Genomic DNA, 19,547 nt, shown 5'->3' with positions numbered 1-19,547 from the left:
AGGGATAATGTTACTATCCTTTTCCACACTTGTGCTTCAAAAATAGCACCACGTTCTTCATGATAGAGAGTCTCATATCTTATCACTTTCACATACTAGTGGGGATTTTTCATTATAGAACTTGGCTTGAATTTCCAATGATGGGCTTCCTCAAATTTCCCTAGGTCTTCGTGAGCAAGCAAGTTGGATGCACACCCACTTAGTCTTCTTTTAAGCTTTCATACACTTATAGCTCTAGTGCATCCGGTTGCATGGCAATCCCTACTCACTTGCATCGATATCAATCGATGGGCATCTTCATAGCCCATTAATTTGCCTAGTTGATGTGACACTTTCTCCTTTTTTGTCTTCTCCTCACAACCTCCACCATACTCTATTCCACCTATAGTGCTATATCCATGGCTCACGCTCATGTATTGCGTGAAAATTGAAAAATCTTGAGAACATTAAAAGTATGAAACAATTCCTTGGCTTGTCATCGGGGTTGTGCATGATAAATACTTTGTGTGATGAAGATAGAGCATGACAAGATTATATGATTTTGTAGGGATAACTTTCTTTAGCCATGATATTTTGAGAAGACATGATTGCTTTATTAGTATGCTTGAAGTATTATTGTTTTTATATCAATATTAAACTTTTTTTTGAATCTTATGGATCTGAACATTCATGCCACAATAAGAAAAATTACTTTGATAAATATGTTAGGTAGCATTCCGCATCAAAAATTCTGTTTTTATCATTTACCTACTCGAGGATGAGCAGGAATTAAGCTTGGGGATGCTTGATACGTCTCCAACGTATCTATAATTTTTTATTATTCCATGCTAGTATATTATCTATCTTGGATGTTTTATATGCATTAATATGCTATTTTATATCATTTTTTGGGACTAACCTATTAACCTAGTGCCAGTGCCAGTTGTTTTTTTCCTTGTTTTTGTCTTTTACAGAAAATCAATACCAAACGGAGTCCAAACGGAACGAAACTTTTTGAGGATTTTTCATGGACCAGAAGACAACCACGAAGCTTCGAGAAGAGGCCAGAAGACCCACGAGGGGGCCAAGCCCTAGGGGCGCGCCCGGGGGGCCTAGGCTTGTGGGCCCACCGTGGCTCTTCTAACCCTAATCTCAGCTCTATAAATGCCCAAAGATTCCCCTTACGTTAGGGGGAGCACAAAAAATACTTTTTTGCCGCCGCAAGCTTTTGTTCTCGTGAGATCCCATCTTGGGCCCTGTTGGGGAACGTAGTATTTCAAAAAATTTACCTACGCACACGCAAGATCCATCTAGGTTATGCATAGCAACGAGCGGGGAGAGTGTGTCCACGTACCCTCATAGACCGAAAGCGGAAGCGTTTAGTAACGTGGTTGATGTAGTCGAACGTCTTCGTGATCCAACCGATCCAAGTACCGAACGTATGGCACCTCCGTGATCTACACATGTTCAGCTCGGTGACGTCCCTCGTACTCTTGATCCAGCTGAAGCCGAGGGAGAGTTTCGTCAGCACGACGGCATGGTGACGGTGTTGATGAAGTTACCGATGCAGGGCTTCGCCTAAGCACTACAACGATATGACCAAGGTGGAAATCTGTGGAGGGGGGCACCACACACGGCTAAGACAACTGTCAACTTGTGTGTTCTAGGGTGCCCCCTGTCCCCGTATATAAAGGAGCAAGGGGGAGGCCGGTCGGCCCTCATGGGGAGCGCCCCAAGTAGGATTCCTACTAGGAACCCTATTCCTAGTAGGTTTCCAACAAGGGAAGAGAGGGGGAAGGAAGGAGAGGGAGAGAGGGAGAAGGAAAGGAAGGGCGCCGCCCCCCCCCCCTTCCCTTGTCCTATTCAGACTCCAAGGGAGGGGTGCGGCCTGCCCTGGCTGCCCTCCTCTCTCTCCACTAAGGCCCATGGTGGCCCATTAATTCCCCCGGGGGGTTCCGGTAACCCCTCCGGCACTCCGGTTTTACCCGAAGCAACCCGGAACACTTCCGGTGTCCGAATAACATGGTACAATATATCAATCTTTATGTCTCGATCATTTCAAGACTCCTCGTCATGTCCGTGATCACATCCGGGACTCCGAACAACCCTCGGTACATCAAAACACATAAACTCATAATACCGATCGTCATCGAACATTAAGCGTGCGGACCCTACGGGTTCGAGAACTATGTAGACATGACCGAGACTCACTTCCAATCAATAACCAATAGCGGAACCTAGATGCTCATATTGGTTCCTACATATTCTACGAAGATCTTTATCGGTCAAACCGCATAACAACATACGTTGTTCCCTTTGTCATCGGTATGTTACTTGCCCGAGATTCGATCGTCGGTATCTCAATACCTAGTTCAATCTCGTTACCGGCAAGTCTCTTTATTCGTTCTGTAATGCATCATCCCGTGACTAACTCATTAGTCACATTGCTTGCAAGGCTTATAGTGATGTGCATTACCGAGAGGGCCCAAAGATACCTCTCTGACAATCGGAGTGACAAATCCTAATCTCGATCTATGCCAACTCAACAAACACCATCGGAGACACCTGTAGAGCATCTTTATAATCACCCAATTACGTTGTGACGTTTGATAGCACACTAAGTGTTCCTCCGGTATTCGGGAGTTGCATAATCTCATAGTCATAAGAACATGTATAAGTTATGAAGAAAGCAATAGCAATAAACTAAACGATCATAGTGCTAAGCTAACGGATGGGTCAAGTCAATCACATCATTCTCTAATGATGTGATCCCGTTCATCAAATGACAACTCATGTCTATGGCTAGGAAACTTAACCATCTTTGATTAACGAGCTAGTCAAGTAGAGGCATACTAGTGACACTCTGTTTGTCTATGTATTCACACATGTACTAAGTTTCCGGTTAATACAATTCTAGCATGAATAATAAACATTTATCATGATATAAGGAAATATAAATAACAACTTTATTATTGCCTCTAGGGCATATTTCCTTCAGGCCCTTTTCCGGCACTCTGCCGGAGGGGGATTCGATCACGGAGGGCCTCTATACCAACCTTGTTGCGCTTCCGATGATGTGTAAGTAGTTTAACACAGACCTACGGGTCCATAGCTAGTAGCTAGATGGCTTCTTGTCTCTCTTTGATCTCCAATACAATGTTCTCCTCGATGTTCTTGGAGATCTATTCGATGTAATCTTCTTTTGCGGTACATTTGTTGAGATCCAATGAATTGTGGATTTATGATCAGATTATTTATGAATATTATTTGAGTCTTCTCTGAACTCTTTTATGCATGATTAAGATAGCTTTGTATTTCACTCCGATCTATCGATTTGGTTTGGCCAACTAGATTGGTTTTTCTTGTAATGAGAGAGGTGCTTTGTGATGGGTTCAATCTTGGGGTGTCCTCACCCAGTGACAGTAGGGGTAGCGAGGCACGTATTTGTATTGTTGCCATTAAGGATAAAAAGATGGGGTTTTTATCATATTGATTGGATCTAACCCTATACATCGTGTCATCTTGCTTAAGGCGTTACTCCGTTCTTGTTAATTTAATACACTAGATGCATGCTGGATAGCGGTCGATGTGTGGAGTAGTAGTAGTACATGCAAAATCGTTTTGGTCTACTTGTCACGGACGTGATGCCTATATTCATGATCATTGCCTTAAATATCGTCATAACTTTGCGCTTTTCTATCAATTACAGTAATTTGTTCACACATCGTATGTGTTCTTTCAAGAGAGAAGTCTCAAGTAAAAACTATGCCCCCGGGTCTATTTCTCATCATATATTTTCATATCTATAAAATCAAAAACCCAAAAATACCTTGTTGCAATTTATTTATATTTACTTTATTTTTCCTTTTACTCATCTTTTATATCTATCTCTATTAGATCTCACTCTTGCAAGTGACCGTGAAGGGATTGACAACCCCTTTTCGCATTGTGTGCAAGTGTTTGTTAGTTTGTGCAGGTGCATATATTGCGGACTTGCTTATACCTCCTACTGGATTGATACGTTGGTTCTTAATTGAGAGAAATACGTATCTCTACTTTGCTCCATCACCCTTTCCTCTTCAAGGGAAAAATCAACGCAAGCTCAAGAAGTAGCATGTAAGCATGTGGTGGGGGAGTCTTGGCCCCTTTGCTGCGCTGCGTGGCGGCCGACGTCGTCGTCGATGGTTCTTCTCCAGTGGCAGGTCAAGGCGGGGTGACAGCCCCCTTCCCCTTCCCGTGCGGGCTCTCCTGGGTGGGGGCTCGAATCGAAGATCACGACTCACCAAACCTGGCCGGCGCGGTCCAAATCGGGTTCGCGTGCGTTCGTGGGACGGTCGGCTCGGCCGGGCTGTGTTATCCGGCGAGTCGTGTGGTGATGATGTGCAGCGGCTCCGTGGCAGTGCGGTAGGGCGGGCGACAGATCTGGCCAGTTGGTTAGTTTTGGCTCACCTTTGTAGGCGGTGAGGATGGAGGTCGCCTGACGTGGTTGATGTGCTTGATGTGCTCGGGGTGTCCGGGCCAGTGGCGGCACCTGTGTGGGGTTGGTGGCCACGCTGCTCAGGGCGAAGGCCGGTGGCGGCGGCGCCCATGGGCGTCGCTGTACTTCTTGGAGGCGTTGTTTGGGAGCTCAACGCTTCCTCAACTCAAACTCATGGGCAAGTTCTTCAAGCGAAAGTCTAGATCCGTTGGATCAGGCGGCGGCGGCGTCTCCATCATCACGATCCCTCTCTGGGCACAGTCTTGAAGATCATGGTCCTATTGCCGTTGCTTGTAGGCTGGACGTGCACGGCATCGCGGGCGGCAGGTGTCCGATCAGCGGCGTCGAAGGTTGGAGTTGCGACTTGTGTGGCGGCGATGATGGTGGCGAGATGTGCATGGTCATGGCGTGCCTTCGTCGTTAACAGTCGACGGGTTCATGAGCGTAAAGTCGGAGCTGCGGTGTTGTAGGGCTACGCGGCGACAACGATGCCAGGCGATTGGCAGTCGGGACTCTATAGGTGCCAGGCATGCTCCTTTTCTCCTGTGAGGCTTGTTATCAAAGTCGAAGCTGTCTGGTCCTCGACGTCGCCAAACGATTGTTTGGCTTTGGTCGGCAGGGTTCTGTGCCTCGTTCGTCGGAAGGGTCGGCAGCTTCAAAGTTGGAGTCGCTTGCTGGAGTAAAGGTGGTTCCATGGCTCGTTCGTTCGAAAGGGTCGGCGGCATCGAAGTCGGAGTCGCTTGCTGGAGGAGAGGTGATGACGATGACATTGTAGACAATCTCGACGGTGTGCTTGGGTCCTGTGGGTGCCATGTCGGTCGGAATGCCCTCTTTGCAGGCGTGTTGTAACAGTTTTCACTCGGTTTTCTGCTAATTAACCGGGCAACTCTATTCTTCTTTTCTAAAAATCGAGATCCTCAGGCCTTGTACAATGCTAGGTTCTTAGGAGGTGCTTTGAAAAATAAAGCGGTTTTTCTAAAGCACCAGTGCGAGAAATGCCTAATTAAGCGTCTATCCTGTACAAATAAGTATCGGTGCTTAAGAAAAATCTAATTTATTTCTCGAAGCACCTCCCCTAAGCACCTTGCATTGTATAAGGCCTCATGGGGCCGAGTTTCCAAAATAAAAACACTGCACGTCCACAAAAGTACCTGCATTTTGCACCATAAATCCAGTTCCAGGAGTACGCAACTGAACGACATGGCAAGAAAAATACTTCACAATTTAGCGTCAAAATCATCACAAGCACATTCAAACTTGTACCAGTTGAGTCCAGATGCTGATGCTTCATATCATAGTCAAAATAAACTATGCCGGGACACAGAAACCAACAACTAGCTTGTCCGACAAAAGCGTCCGGCTTCCACAAGCACAGGCTGCACAACATAGCTTCACTACAGTTCAAGCGATACAAGCATATGGGTACACACTATATGGGGACTTGCCAGGGAGTTTCTCATTATTAAAGAGAAATCATCTTATTTTGCCTCTGTGTACGCTAGATTACATATCCTTGGTTATTTTTGTCGACTAACGGCGAGGGCTTGTAGGGCTGGTGAAACCAAGTGCAGGTCGTGTGCGCTTCGGCTTATTTGCTGCTTGTCTTGATTATCTTATGGAGTGCTCTCTTGGCCTCCTCTAGAGTCTCCACCTTGTATGGTACATCAAATGCAAGTCTCTGGATGTTGAACTGCATAGAATAAATTGCAAACTGAAGGCAGTGGAGAGAAGATTTTCTTCCTCAGAGAATAGCGTCTCTACTAGTGACGGCAATCTGAATAAAGTTTACCTGTGCACCCTGGCGAACCCGAATGTCTATCCCTTTGCTGTCTACGGATATAAGAGCAGCATCGTCAACCTCCCCTTCAGCAGACATGAACTCTCTAAGTGGTTTAGAGAAAATAGCGTTCAACTCCTACATGCAGAGCATCCATCAAAAGCGGTCGAGGTTTTACTGTACTCACATATTACATGTACGGGCACATAACTAATATGATGATCCAGCTAATCTGCTGATAATGGCATTCATAGTTTACCTTTAAGCTTTGTTCGCCGCCGTCAACTGCTATCTTGTCAGGTTGAATAGTTTCATACTGTTTCACATCTACCCATGCAACAGTGCCAAAGCCTCCAATAAAATATATGTCGCTGTGATTATCGCAAATAGTTTGTGACAAATCATAAGTTACACAAGCATCTATGAGTAACGGATGGGAGAAGAGATGTGCATCTGTGTAAACGATAAATGGATTCATCAACCTGAAATGATGGAAGAGTATAACTCATCAAATCAAATCACAGACCTGATATTCTGCATCCTGTAGTAGTAAAAATTTCCCCACTGTTGAGACGCCCATTGTTGATGTTTTGCAACATATTGCTTATGTGCCCATTCCTGGCGGATACATGTATTCACCGTCAGTTCATGAAATCTTTTAAAACCACAAATGGAAGAACAAATCTCCATTCACTCTTAATGGTCATGCATATCAATCATGTATTCTGTAACAGCCATGACAGAACATCTATTCTCTTTCAGCCCATGCCATGAGAAAAGTGCAGCCAAAAAAAAGGGAAGACCAAAAACCAACCTCAACAAACATTACTAACTCAGAGAATTTATAATTTGAAAACTTAGTCCACAGATGGTTTTCACACAATGGGAGGAGCCAAATTCTTAATGATTGACATGCCAGCTATCCATAGGAAAGAGAAAAAGGAAGTGACCCTAGCTAGCTCACTTGGGTTCTAGAGGATGTACAATCCCATTTAAGTCCTCATGGACGTGTATTTTAGGTTCCTATTCATACTGTTGGAGTTTCCTTACATTTTTCTTTCAAAAATATTATCCATAGAAAAGTAATTACCTAGATGACTGCACTATCAATTATCAAGCAACAAAGGCAGCTAAATAGGAACCTGTTGTTCAGCTGACAAAGGGTAGACATCACCAAATATTGTGACACGAGCATTAGACAATCCACTCCATCCAGGTACCTGTAATGAAGGACTAGGTGTTGTTATCCTATTATTAGCAAGCAAGGAACATTTATACTTCCAGTAAAACATGCCGAGAAACTTCATACCTGGACAACAAGTGTGCATCTTGGATCAGAGAGCAAGTTTCTGGTGTGGATTGCTAAGGGTGACAGAGAAAATATTGGGTCTGCGCAAGACATCAACACAAAATAATTACCCAAGGAGGTCAAACAGAGTGTACAAGTTATATCCAAAATGTAACCAAAGTAGCTATCTTACGGCCCATTGAGTCATTAGCAAAGTCAACAAGTGAACCAAATGGATATCCAGCACGTCGATGATGCATGCCAGACATGACAGTGCATAGGTGAGCAAATCGCGCCTAGTGAGCACAGTAAGACAGGAATAAGCATCCAGCCGGCTAGAAAATAGCCCAATGGCCAGGAGATAATTAACAGAAGCTACCTGTTCCATTAAATTGCGAACAGCCAAAGCCGGTGGAGGTAAACCATGGGCAAAAGTTGCGCTCTGCACACCACCAGATATAGGGGTTCTGAACAAGCCAGCTCTGGATCCGCTTGAGTCGGGAGTTGAATTGGTTGATGAGGTCGTGCGTGACTTGTCAGTTGCGACCGGACCGAGAGCTCCATTTTGACTTGGATCAACCTTCGACTGTCAGGCAATTTAGACCTTCGACTGTCAGGCAATTTAGTACAAACAAACCAAAGATATGTGACCCATTAAAGGCAAACTAAAAGAAAATGACCTGATTCACTCCTGAGTTTCAAAATATAAATACAGGATCACCTTTAAAAAATCTAGCAAGAAACTAAATAATATCTTTGCGAACCCATATGCATAGACATGATTTTCAACTAATTATCATTCGGAAGTTTTAAGTTGATTGGTACAAAAGGAAGTTTATTTTCATGACATCCACAAAACTTCCCGACCGAGTTCAAAGATATCAAGCTTCGGAAAATAGTCACCTAGTAATAACAACACAATGGAACAACCCAGGTCTAGGTAGGCCCCGGGCCTCGCATCTGAAAGAAATCCCTAAACCCAACATGTTCTACACTGCCACACCCATCTCCGAGCAACCACTACCCGAACAAAATCTTCGTCACTTCTCACTCTGCATCACGTAGCTTTCACGCACTGTTTGTTACCTTGACGACGGGGGTCCCGTTCGGCTTGGCGGCGTCGTCCTTGCCTCCGCCGCCGCCGGCCGCGCGGATGGGCCCGCAGGGGCGGGCGCGGAGCGCCACGCGGGAGTGAGGCTGGTGGGCGGGGAAGGCCGGGAGGAGCGCGGACGAGGCGGCGGCGCCGGCGAGGGCCTCCATTAGACGGATGGGAGAAGAGTGAGGGAGCGCACGCGGAGGAGAGAGAGACAGAAAGGAGGGGCACACGCGCGACGGTGAGGAGAGAGAAAAGCTGCGGGGCCGAAGGAAGGCGGCTAGAGAAGGGGGGAGAGGGATTTTTAGGGAGGAGGTGGGAAAGAGAAAAAGACGTGTCGAATCTGGAGGCGTTGGATTGAAGATGGACGTCGATCCGTTCCACTAAGGGATTCTTCCACTTCCCCCTTTGCCTGGGCTGAATGCCTGAACTGAATCATGATGGATGCAGAAGAAAAATTGCACGGTTAGGTCAAAAAAAGGTTGTTCTTTTTTTCTGAAAATAAAGGAAAATTGCATACTGGTTCGCCAAAATGGTAACAAAGGCTTATCCCATGAGTGGAAAGTATCCCGTGTTTTCAAGACTTAGGGCCTCTTTGATTCGTAGGATTTCCAAAACGCGGGAATAGAAAAAACAGGGAGTTAGAGTGGAATGTCGTCTTGAATCCTACAGGATTGTACGAGTGTTTGATTGTGCATAGAAAAAACGCAGGATTCTTTCAAAGAGGTCTGAGTGGATGGGATGTTTCCTATGAAATCTAGTGCAAATGAATCCTATGGAAAAATTCCTATGGTTTACAATCCTACGAATCAAACAACCAAGATAGGAAAAATTCCTAAGGATTAGAATCCTCTAAAATTCCTTTGAGAATCCTTTGAATCAAAGAAGCCCTTAGGCAACTCCAACGCACTGACCTAAATTGTGTCCCTTTTTTTTAACATTTTATCCATTTGGATCGGCAAAACGGACAGCGGACACGACATGGACAGCGACATGGTTTGTGAATCCAACACGAGCAACCCATTTTTGAGCGGACATGGCCTTTCTTTTGAAAAAACAACAACAAGAGCTGCTGGCGGGGGGCTTTTGCGGGTGCTGGCCGGGATGAGCGTCGCCTGCCTGTGGGGACAAGCGCTTGAGGGAACGGGCGCCAGCGGGGCGAGCTCCTACGGGGACGGGCGCCTCCGACCGCCTACGGGGACGAGCGCCGGCGGGGACAAGCTCCTGCGAGGACGGGCGCCTCCGGGGGCCTGCCTCCGCACAAATCCAACCGACCGCCTACGGGGACGAGCGCCGGCGGGGACAAGCTCCTGCGAGGACGGGCGCCTCCGGGGGCCTGCCTCCGCACAAATCCAACCGACCGCCACTGCGACGCTGGAGGGCACCAGAGAAGCGCCACCGCGCCGCTGGAGGCCGCCGGAGGGAGTGTCCCACAACTCTTGCCCGGCTGGCGCGTGGGTGGGTGGGTTGGTGGTCGTGGTGGGCCAGGGAAGGGAAAGAAAAGGAATAGAGATGGAATGGGGGAGGTGGATGACAGACAAGTCAGGCCAGACACAGACGAATGAGGTGGATGCAGAGAACGTGTTTGTGTCCGCTTCCGACCCATATCTGACCCAAATTTGAGGTGGAAATGCGTCCGAGCAGACACAAACCGGACAGAAAATGGGAACTGTTGTGGGCACTTTTTTTTGTATGCTGACACATGCCCTGTTTGAATACTCTAACTCAGTTAGAGGTTAGAGTTAGATTCTAACCTTGAATTAACCCACTAACTCTAACCAAAGAGTTGTTTGGATGGTAGGGTTAGATTGAGAATAAATATTCTTTCTCAATCATTTGACTACTTTGGACACTATTTGGATGAGAGGGGTAACTTTTTATTTTATTTTTTTCTAGTGGGCCCAGGAGAACTAACCCAAATAAGCTCCTCTAGTGTGGGCTAGTTTTTTGGGGTGGGTTAGATCCAACTAACACAAACTAACCCATCATGTTTGGATACTTTTGGGTTATTTGAGCCCCAACTAACTAAAACTAACTCTAACTTAGGGATCCAAACAGGGCCACAGACGGACGCTGTTGCTCTTAGACACACCATGCTCCCAACTCTCAAAAGTCAAATTTAGAAGTTTCAAATAAAATCAGAAAACATTGTGAATGTTCACCACATATGTGTCGACAATTCCTAAAAAGTTGAAGTTTCTCTTTTGAATTTTTTAGAAATTGTAAACACATGTTGTGAACATCCAGAAAAAGAAAACTTCTGAAAGGTGTTTTCAATTTTTTTAGGGGTTCTAGGCAATATGTTGTGAACATCCACAAATTTCCCCAGATACTTTCCCGTCCCACAAGATTATGGCTTTTCTTTATGTAGAAAACCTAGATCATTTTCTCTAAGATTTCCCACACTCCGAGCGGGTCCTATGTTCCGTGAACACGGAAGTAAATTCTACACAAAATCGAAAGACATGAAAACAACACATTCATTTCTATTCCAAATTCGATGATCGAAGAAGCAACATCCTTAGCTGTAATTTTGCTAAATTGTTGCCAACAACGACAAAAATCAAGAGTTACAAAATGTATTCCCTACATTATTTGCTACACTGGTTATACACGATGATCCAAAAAGGTTATAATATGTGATCATTTGTCTGCTTCATTGACCTCGGCCTTCAAGTCCACTCTTGCACTGTCGTTCTCCTGCATAACAATGTAAGATTATTCAATAACTAGTCATATGAAGAGTTCAGGAAGCAAGTTCGGATGATTATGACAAGCTTGTCAACGGCTAACCTTTATACAGACATAAATATAGTGAACATCAGGTTTTGGGCCAAGAAGGTTGATAATCGATGCACTATCATCTTGTAAAGGCAGTGGCTCCGTCAGGTCCCATGTCTTTTTGGAACTTCTCTCCCACCTATCTGCTATGTCGATTGTGTATGTAAAACCATAAAACAGATAACACTGTTATTTAGAGCTTCAGAAAATAAAAGAAATGGATCAAAAGGGTCAAGAGTAGGGCATTGTTAAGTCAAACCGGTGGCAAAACCCACTAACCTATGACGTGAAGCTTTACTGTCCAAAATTGGAGGTCCTTCAGAAGATTCAATCGATAACTTGGATCCCCATAAGTGATCTGCAGCATTGTGACGCTCAAAGAAGTTTATAGACACAAGAAGAAAACCACAGAGTTACCATGTTAATAATACTATCAATTACCATAATGTAGACCCCCTTATCGTTGAGGATTCTGCAGATAGAAGAAACAAATAGAAAGCTATAGTCAAATAAACAGAGATATCACAACAAATATCAGTCTATTATTTACCTGTTCACCTCCCCTAGCATCTTCGCTGCATGCTCTTGTGAATTTTGGCCGCACTACAATACAAGAAACACGGCTCTGAGTATGGCATGGGAAGAATATCTGAGTATCCTGGCAACAATTGACTCACCATAATAGAATCTAGTGTTCCTGCAAATAACAGAATGGTTTAGAACCCAATGGCATGTTACATACGCATGCATAGATGTTCCATAATGCTGGCAACCATTACATTTACATCGTAACAATACCTTTGTCAATAACAGCATCAAATGAACCAGACTCAAAGTCTGACATGTTTCTTACATCCATCTTCGTGTCTGTAAATTGCAGGAAATAATACAATAGTAAGCCATAGATACTCCGCAGGGATTCAACGTCTGAATGGTGGGAACAAAGATTATACATTTTAGTTGAGGCTTATCATGGTATTTCTTCTTCATTTGTTCAATCACCACAGACGATATATCAATGTTGACAACGTCCTGGTAACCATCCTGAACCATGTTTTCACCAAAAACTGTGAAACATCGAAATAGATTAAAAACAAATAATTCCAACTAAACCAAGAATAAACAGGCTGGCAATAATATAACCACTGCATCTAAATTCAGAAATAAATCATATAGTCTGAAACTGCATAGCAAATTAGTGATAAAAACATCTCAATCAACAATACAACCAGTCTCAAAAGGGATAAGAATAATTCCGTCATTATCTATGCCTAACAGTCAATACAATAAGTAGTAGACAATAAAAAATGAGAATGGACTGTGTAACTCCCCAATTCCATGCTAATTATCAGACAGTAAGTTTTCATGAACCCAAGACGGTGCACCTAAATGGATCCAGGAGGCCAGGATGCTTCAACAACTCTCAACTAGGACCAAAATATTATCAAAATTTGATAAAAGGAAATGTGGTACATAAATTTCCATATCAGCAGTAGTTCATTAAATCAAGTTAGCTAGTACTCCGTATCCATTGACTACAAGGGGTCCGGCTTTGGGGAAGGGAGTCGCTAGGGGATCTGTCACACAACCCCATTTCACTTTTTTGCTGACATATGATCTGATACTGATAAAGCAACCGTCGCCCATACACGCATGTCACTTTTGCACATGATGTTTTGGCCAGGCATGGGGCCATGAACTGCAACGCACCATATTTTGCATATGCTTTTAGTGGTAATGGGGCACAGGGCCAAGAGGCCGGTTGTCTCAGATTGGTAATAAGTAACATATTGACTTGCTACATCACTAGTTGCTTTGATTGTATTGTTACCACGTAATCGCACTGATGGAGTACCATTGAGCAAATGCTGTGCGATTGAGGAAACCTTTGTGTCTAACAGCATTCGGTTCATTCTACAAAAACGTAAAGACTCCGTAGAGCACACATTCTACATTGCACTCCAGTTGATCGATCGAGTGAATAGTCTCCCGGCGATCCCAACCAGAGACGCTGGAGCAGGTCAACCAAGGTGCCCAGAGAAACTCCCTCCCTGATCGATCCCGCCCCGAGGGTGCATGGGCGAGTGGAGCAAAGATAGGTTACTCACCGGAGTTGCCGCATCCGACGAGGAGGAGGCGCTGGTGCGGGCGCACGTAGAGGCGGAGCAGCGGCGCGAGGGCAGGGTACTTCTGGTACCAGTCGAAGGGCCCCGGCTCCTTGCGGTACCGCTCGTCCCAGTACCACGCCTCCCCGTACGCCTGCGACGCCGCCCCCGTCATCCCTCCGCTCGGATCTGGTCGCGGGCGCGCACTGGCTTCGATCGATGGACGATGGTGACCGCGCGCGCCGGCCGGGCGGCAGGGGAGGGGAAACTCGTTACTTCGTGGAGGATTCCGGATCCGCGGGGTGGGGAGGGCGGGTGGAGTCCAGTGGGGACTTTGGGAGTGGTTCGCGCAGTGCGATGCGATCCCGGTGCGCTGGTGCACGTGCGGAAACGGAGTGCGATAGACGATGGGGAGAACATTTTCAATCATGCTGATCCGACTGCCCGCAACTGACGTTTGTTTTTGTCCGAATTTTGTCCATTTGAGTAGCGTAAGAGCAACTCCAATACGCCGGCCCATTTCGTTCATGTGTTCGTTTGGGTCACTATATTACGTCGCGGACAGAAAAGTCGACACAATGCGCAACGCGCCGATCCAAACGAACTCGCGTCCGCTTTACGTCCGCCTGTCCACTCATTTCCTGCCCAAATTTGAGTCTCATTTGCCTCGACACGGACATAAAACGGACGCGCGCGACACGCGCCTACTCCTCCCCCTACCCCGCTAGTCGGTGGCACGGCGACCACCATTTCCCTCCACTTTCCCAAAACCCTCCCGGACGCTCGCCATGGACGACGAGCCGACCCTTGATGTTGCCGCCGGTCTTGACGAGGACATATACTGACGATAGGGTCACAGGTCTGACCTACAGACCCTACCCAAGGACACCATGCACTGAAACTAGGCCCAGGGCCAGGTTACCGTTCGTAATTGCTGCAACCTGAGAACCACTCGAAAGACAGCAACCACTCAGAGTACAAGCAATCCACTCGACCAGCTCGTCTCACTCAGAGTACTTGAGTCCACTCAGACAAAGAAGACCAAGAGTCTCATCAACATCGCAACAGTCAGGACGTGCGTCCACCGCCTTAAAGAACAGTCAATATACATGTAACTGTCACCTTTAACCCCCCCTAACCCTTAGTTATGGGAGCATTCATCAGGGGCCAGGCGTACTCTATATAAGCCACCCCCAGCTCCATAACAAGGGTTCACAATCTCTTGTAAACTATACACTCCAGTCAATCAAGCTCCAGAGCACCGAGACATAGGGTTGTTACCTCCTCCGCGAGGGGCTTGAACTCGTAAATCTGAGTGTAACAACTGCGTCGTAGCAAGACTCTGCCCTCTAATCCGTACCCCCATACACTACTGTCAGACCTATTCCCACGACAGTTGGCGCCCACCATGGGGCAAGCTATAAGTGACTTCCGGCGTAGTTGCAATTTCCTCATCTTCACCATGGTTTCCGACGTCGGGCTATCATTCGGCCACAAGATCCGTCTCGGCGCCCTCAGCTTCGTCGCTGATGATTCGGCGTGGCTCCAGGAAGCCCCGTTGGACGTCGAAGCGCTGCCCGTTCGCGGGGCAGCGCACTTTCGCGCGAGTACCTTCGGTGTTCTCCTTCGTCAGTCGACAGATCCAGCGGCTTCACGCTGCTCCGTTGTTCGACGTCGCAAGCACTCCGGACGCTCACGACTCCAGCGGTGGATCAAGCACGCGGTGGCCCTCCAAGTGGCGGCCCCGTAGATCGCGGCGATCGAACCCGACGAGTCCATCCTCGACTTGTTTGACTCCCTGCGTGATCACTTGGACGACGCATCCGAGTGTGAAAGCAGCGATCATGCTTCTGAGGTGCTTATGGCCGGCTCCCAGCACAGCCCGCCCAGGTATTCTCGTGGTGGCGCGGGAGTCGATGGCCCGTCACATGGTGACATCGATGGCGGCGGGGGCCGTCACAATGACGAGTACTATCCTCAACCCCTCAACCCTCAGCAAAGGGAAGAGTTGCAGCACAGAAATGAGCACGCCCTCCGGACACCCATCGTTGGGACGACTCTTGAGGCTCAGGCCTTGGAAGCCGTGCGTTTGGCCAATTTGGCTGAGGGCGCTCATCTGGAGGAGCTCCAGAAATCGCTCGATGACCGCGCGCAGAAAGCAACAACCCAGTTCCAGTCGACAGCACCGGCAGCTGTTCTTGAGTGATCCGCAGCGCGACTACTAGGTATTCCGCACCCCAATTCAGAATTTGGCGGCTGCCACTCGGATAGAAGATTCCATCCATTTGTCCCAATCGGAGGCAGGGGAAGGTCTCTGGCAGATCAGAGCCCTACTCAAAGCAGCTGAGAGCAGAATTCGGCTGTCTCCCAGTAGCGTAACAGAATCCATAGCAGATCCGTCAGGGCCGACACTGTCCAGTCGGCCCACAGCCCGGGAGCCCTCAGGAAGGAGAGACAGTCGCCTACGCAACGAGACGATTGAGGTCACCACCAGGATCAGTACCTGGATCAGGGCCACGATCGGTTTGCTCCTCAGCGACACCGCAATGACCGCCGTCGGGTACACCCGCCCCCTCTAAGGGATGACTCGTACGCGCCCCAGCCGTACGACGATAGGCGTCCGTATGGCGACTGATACGTCTCGAACGTATCTATAATTTATGAAGTATTCATGCCATGTTTACAACAATTTATACCGATTTTGTATGATTTGCATGGAACTAACCCGGAATGACGTTGTTTTCAGCAGAACTACCGTGGTGTTGTTTTTTGTGCAGAAATAGAAGTTCTCCAAATGCAACGAAATTTTTTGACGATTTTTTTGGAATAAAAGAGGCACTAGAAGCTTCGTGGGAGTACCAGAAGGTGAAGGAGGTGAAAAGCACAAGATACCTGGGCGTGCCAGGAGGCCTAGGCGCGCCCAGGTGGGTTATGCTCACCTCGAGGCCCATCTTCGCGTGAAACCAACGCCAAAAATCCTATAAATATAGAAACCCCCACAAATAACCCTAGATCAGAAGTTCCGCCGCCGCAAGCCTCTGTAGCCACGAAAAACCAATCTAGACCCCGTTTCGGCACCCTGCTGGAGGGGGAAATCATCACCGGTGGCCATCTTCATCATCCCGACGGCCACCATGATGAGGAGGGAGTAGTCCACCCTCGGGGCTGAGGGTTTGTACCAGTAGCTATGTGTTTAATCTCTCTCTCTCTCGTGTTCTTCAGTTGGCACATGTCGGATGTGGGGTTTCGGCAAACCCTTAAGGTTCGAACACTGGGGTGCGCGCGAAGTCTTTCCCTCCTACCGATCTACGCTCTAGCTCGCTAAGATCTCGCGGACGAACTCGATGAACTCGCAACACAGAGAGACACGAGATTTATACTGGTTCGGGCCACCGTTGTGGTGTAATACCCTACTCCAGTGTGGTGGTGGTGGATTGCCTCTTGGGCTGATGATGAACAGTACAAGGGAAAGAACAACCTCATGAGGTTGAGGTGTTCTTGTGCTTGGTGTCTTGGCGGGTGAGAGCTAGGTGAACTGCTCGATGCCCCTACTGTGGTGGCTAGCTCTACTTATATAGGCCCTGGTCCTCTTCTCAAATATTGAGCGGGAAGGGAGCCAACAACGGCGGGCAAATTTGAAGGGGGACAGCTAGTACAAGCTATCCTGACAAAAGTGGTCTTCGCCTGCGAAAGGCTCTGATGGTGACGCCGTCTTGGGCTCCACGATGACCTCCGCCTTGCCGTCCTCCTGGTCTTGGTCTCGTTGCACCGATATAGCAACCTTTGCCTGATGCCCCAGTACTCCTCGCCTGCGATGGCCTCCTTAGCACTAAAGAGGAAAAAAGGACGCTGCGCGCGCTGGCGCCCGCCTGGTGTTGATCGTCATGGCTCACGTCACGAGAGCCTCGTGAGGTTTGCCCCTCCTTGATATCTCCGCTCCTCGTGATCCTGCCTGACTAGGCCACTCCTGAGGAGGTCTTGCGTCGTCCGCCTCGCGAGGCTTGGCCCCTCGCGAGGGTCTTGGATGCCTTGTTGATGAAGATGGGTCGTACGGCCTGCTGACTTAGCCACGCCGCGGGCCGCAGGCAGGCAAGTCTGGGGACCCCCGTTCCCAGAACGCCGATAGTAGCCCCCGGGCCCAAGGTGCGCTCGGGCTTGGCTTCGCGGCGAAGCCAAGGGCAAGTACGGAGCACCGCGGGCCCCAAAAGCCTGCGGCCTCGGTTGACGCGTGGCAGTTGATTGGACGTGGGCGTCTCCGCTTCCCCACGCTGCCTCGGCAACTGCTTGACCTGACAAAAGGCTGGCGCAGGCAGCACTTGCCTTCATTGCTTCTTCCTCACCTCGCTCCAGATCCCCTTTCTTGCTCCTCGCCACCGCTACCTCCAGATCCGCTCCAATCTCATCCTGCATCCGCAATCCATGGCGCCACGCAAGGTCAAGACTTCCTCAGCACCAGCTTGGTACGAGCCGGCCCTTGAGGCGCCCACCGTCACGGAGAAGAGCCTCGCCTCCGTGCGCTTGCTGACGGCGGGTGAGAGCAATGAGTGGGGGGAGACCGGGCTCCGGCTTGCCTCCGACGTGCCGGAGCCCGAGGAAAGCACCTTCTTCCCCTTCTTCTTGAGCAGCGTTGTCGTCGGGTTGGTTCCTCCCTTCTCTGATTTCTTTTATGAAGTCCTCGACCACTACGGCCTGCAGGCGTTGCACCTCCATCCCAACTCTGTCCTCCTCCTGTCCATCTTCGCCTACTACTATGAGGCGTACCTGGGCGTGATGCCGTCCGTGGCGCTCCTGCGCCATTTCTTCTTCCTCCGTGTCAACGAGACGCACATCTCTGGATGCGCTAATTTCATCGCATGCGGCAAGGCCAACTCGATCTCGAGCACCGGGAAGAGGGCCGACAACATTCGATCCAAATGGGTCATGATGGACGCCAGGCGCGCCGACCCGCGTCTGGCGTTGCCAATGGCGGCGCCCTCTTCCAATGGGGGGTGGCCCAAGGCGGAGCTCGCCGATGAGCGGGCATCGTTAGTGTTGGGGCAGATGATCACCGACTTGAAGCCGGGCAATGCGAGGGCGGCCAAGGTGACGGGGGTCATGCTCCTGAGGGAGTTCTTGACGTTGCGAGTTGCCCCGCTCCAGGCGCACGCGCGCCCCCTGTGGGAGCTTGAAGAAGAGGGAAACAAGGCCCGCCTGAGGCCCGGGGCCCTGCCTGACGATGAACTGGCTGCTGTTCTGCGCCTCATAGTTGGGGACAACCAGGAGTACCCGCCAAGCGCCTTCGTTCCCTTGTTCCAACGCAGGGACCGGGAAGAATTCGTCGCCTCCAGGCCGGCCTTTGACGCGCGTGGGATGGTGCCGCCGGTGCTCCTGGGAGCCCCTGCGGCACCGAAACCGGTGGAGGTGTCCTCTGACGAGTCGGGGAAGAGGAGGTGGACTCAGAGAAGACTCTGGAAGAGGTGGGGGAGACTTCCCCTCTAAGTAAGGCCGAGATCCTCCACGCCCTTCCTGACGATGCCGAGGCCGACGCTCGCTAAGGGGAGAGGGAGCAGCCCCTCATCCCGACGAGGGGAAGGTCGTCGCTGGTGCCTCGCGATGCCGCCTTCGTCCCGACACCTCCTGGGGCTGGCTCCGGCTCTGCCTCTGCACCGCTTGGCGCCGCCGGAGCCCAAACGCCTGCTCCTCAGGTCCCGATGCTGTCAGGCTTCAAGCTCCCCAAGCGGAAGTATGTTGCGGTGGATCAGTAAGTGTCTTAAGCTTCATCTTGTCCCTATTTGTACTCGTCATTTCCTGATGCTCGCCCTTGGTTGATCAGGCCGACATCTTCGGCGAAGAAGAGGAAGGAGGATACGACGGTCGTGCCTCCCTCCGCAAAGAAAGGAGGCAGCAGCGCCCGCATCTCCCCAGCCCGGTCGTCCTCGCGGGGCCAAGAGGAATATCGCCGCATGGAATCAGCCCCCATGGCCCCGCTGGCTCCGGAACTACCGGCGCCTGGCGCGGCTGATGAGGTCCCAGCTGCTCCGGAACCCGCGATCTCCCAAGCCCTGGTG

At 49.1% G+C, this 19,547-nt stretch overlaps 2 protein-coding genes across 4 annotated transcripts; both read right to left on the bottom strand.

The window, feature by feature from the left end:
* Window positions 1–5,722: 5,722 nt before the first annotated feature.
* On the bottom strand, window positions 5,723–8,902 carry LOC123166124 (uncharacterized). The gene is made up of 9 exons (XM_044583890.1): window positions 8,608–8,902; window positions 7,901–8,107; window positions 7,715–7,817; window positions 7,543–7,622; window positions 7,376–7,453; window positions 6,760–6,851; window positions 6,493–6,604; window positions 6,246–6,371; window positions 5,723–6,146 (listed from the first exon to the last, which is right to left on the bottom strand). The coding sequence occupies exons 1-9, from the start codon at window positions 8,779–8,781 to the stop codon at window positions 6,045–6,047; spliced, it is 1,074 nt and encodes a 357-aa protein (XP_044439825.1). The 5' UTR covers window positions 8,782–8,902; the 3' UTR covers window positions 5,723–6,044.
* Window positions 8,903–11,080: 2,178 nt separating this feature from the next.
* LOC123168482 (EEF1A lysine methyltransferase 4) lies at window positions 11,081–13,871 on the bottom strand. 3 transcript variants are annotated; one of them, XM_044586371.1, is made up of 9 exons: window positions 13,504–13,871; window positions 12,349–12,462; window positions 12,194–12,262; window positions 12,073–12,092; window positions 11,946–11,998; window positions 11,837–11,867; window positions 11,675–11,753; window positions 11,408–11,538; window positions 11,081–11,314 (listed from the first exon to the last, which is right to left on the bottom strand). In XM_044586371.1, exons 1-9 carry the CDS (start codon window positions 13,673–13,675, stop codon window positions 11,258–11,260), a joined length of 726 nt encoding a protein of 241 aa, XP_044442306.1. In that variant the 5' UTR covers window positions 13,676–13,871; the 3' UTR covers window positions 11,081–11,257. The 3 variants fall into 3 exon arrangements, with proteins under 3 accessions (XP_044442306.1, XP_044442304.1, XP_044442305.1); XM_044586369.1 differs by having other exon boundaries at window positions 11,408–11,556; window positions 13,504–13,844; XM_044586370.1 differs by having other exon boundaries at window positions 11,408–11,541; window positions 13,504–13,842.
* Window positions 13,872–19,547: the final 5,676 nt, after the last annotated feature.

The sequence above is a fragment of the Triticum aestivum genome, chromosome 7D (genome assembly GCF_018294505.1).
Source record: "Triticum aestivum cultivar Chinese Spring chromosome 7D, IWGSC CS RefSeq v2.1, whole genome shotgun sequence".
NCBI lineage: Eukaryota > Viridiplantae > Streptophyta > Magnoliopsida > Poales > Poaceae > Triticum > Triticum aestivum.
Note: the sequence above shows the minus strand (reverse complement) of the source record. Positions and strands in the feature narration are given on the sequence as shown.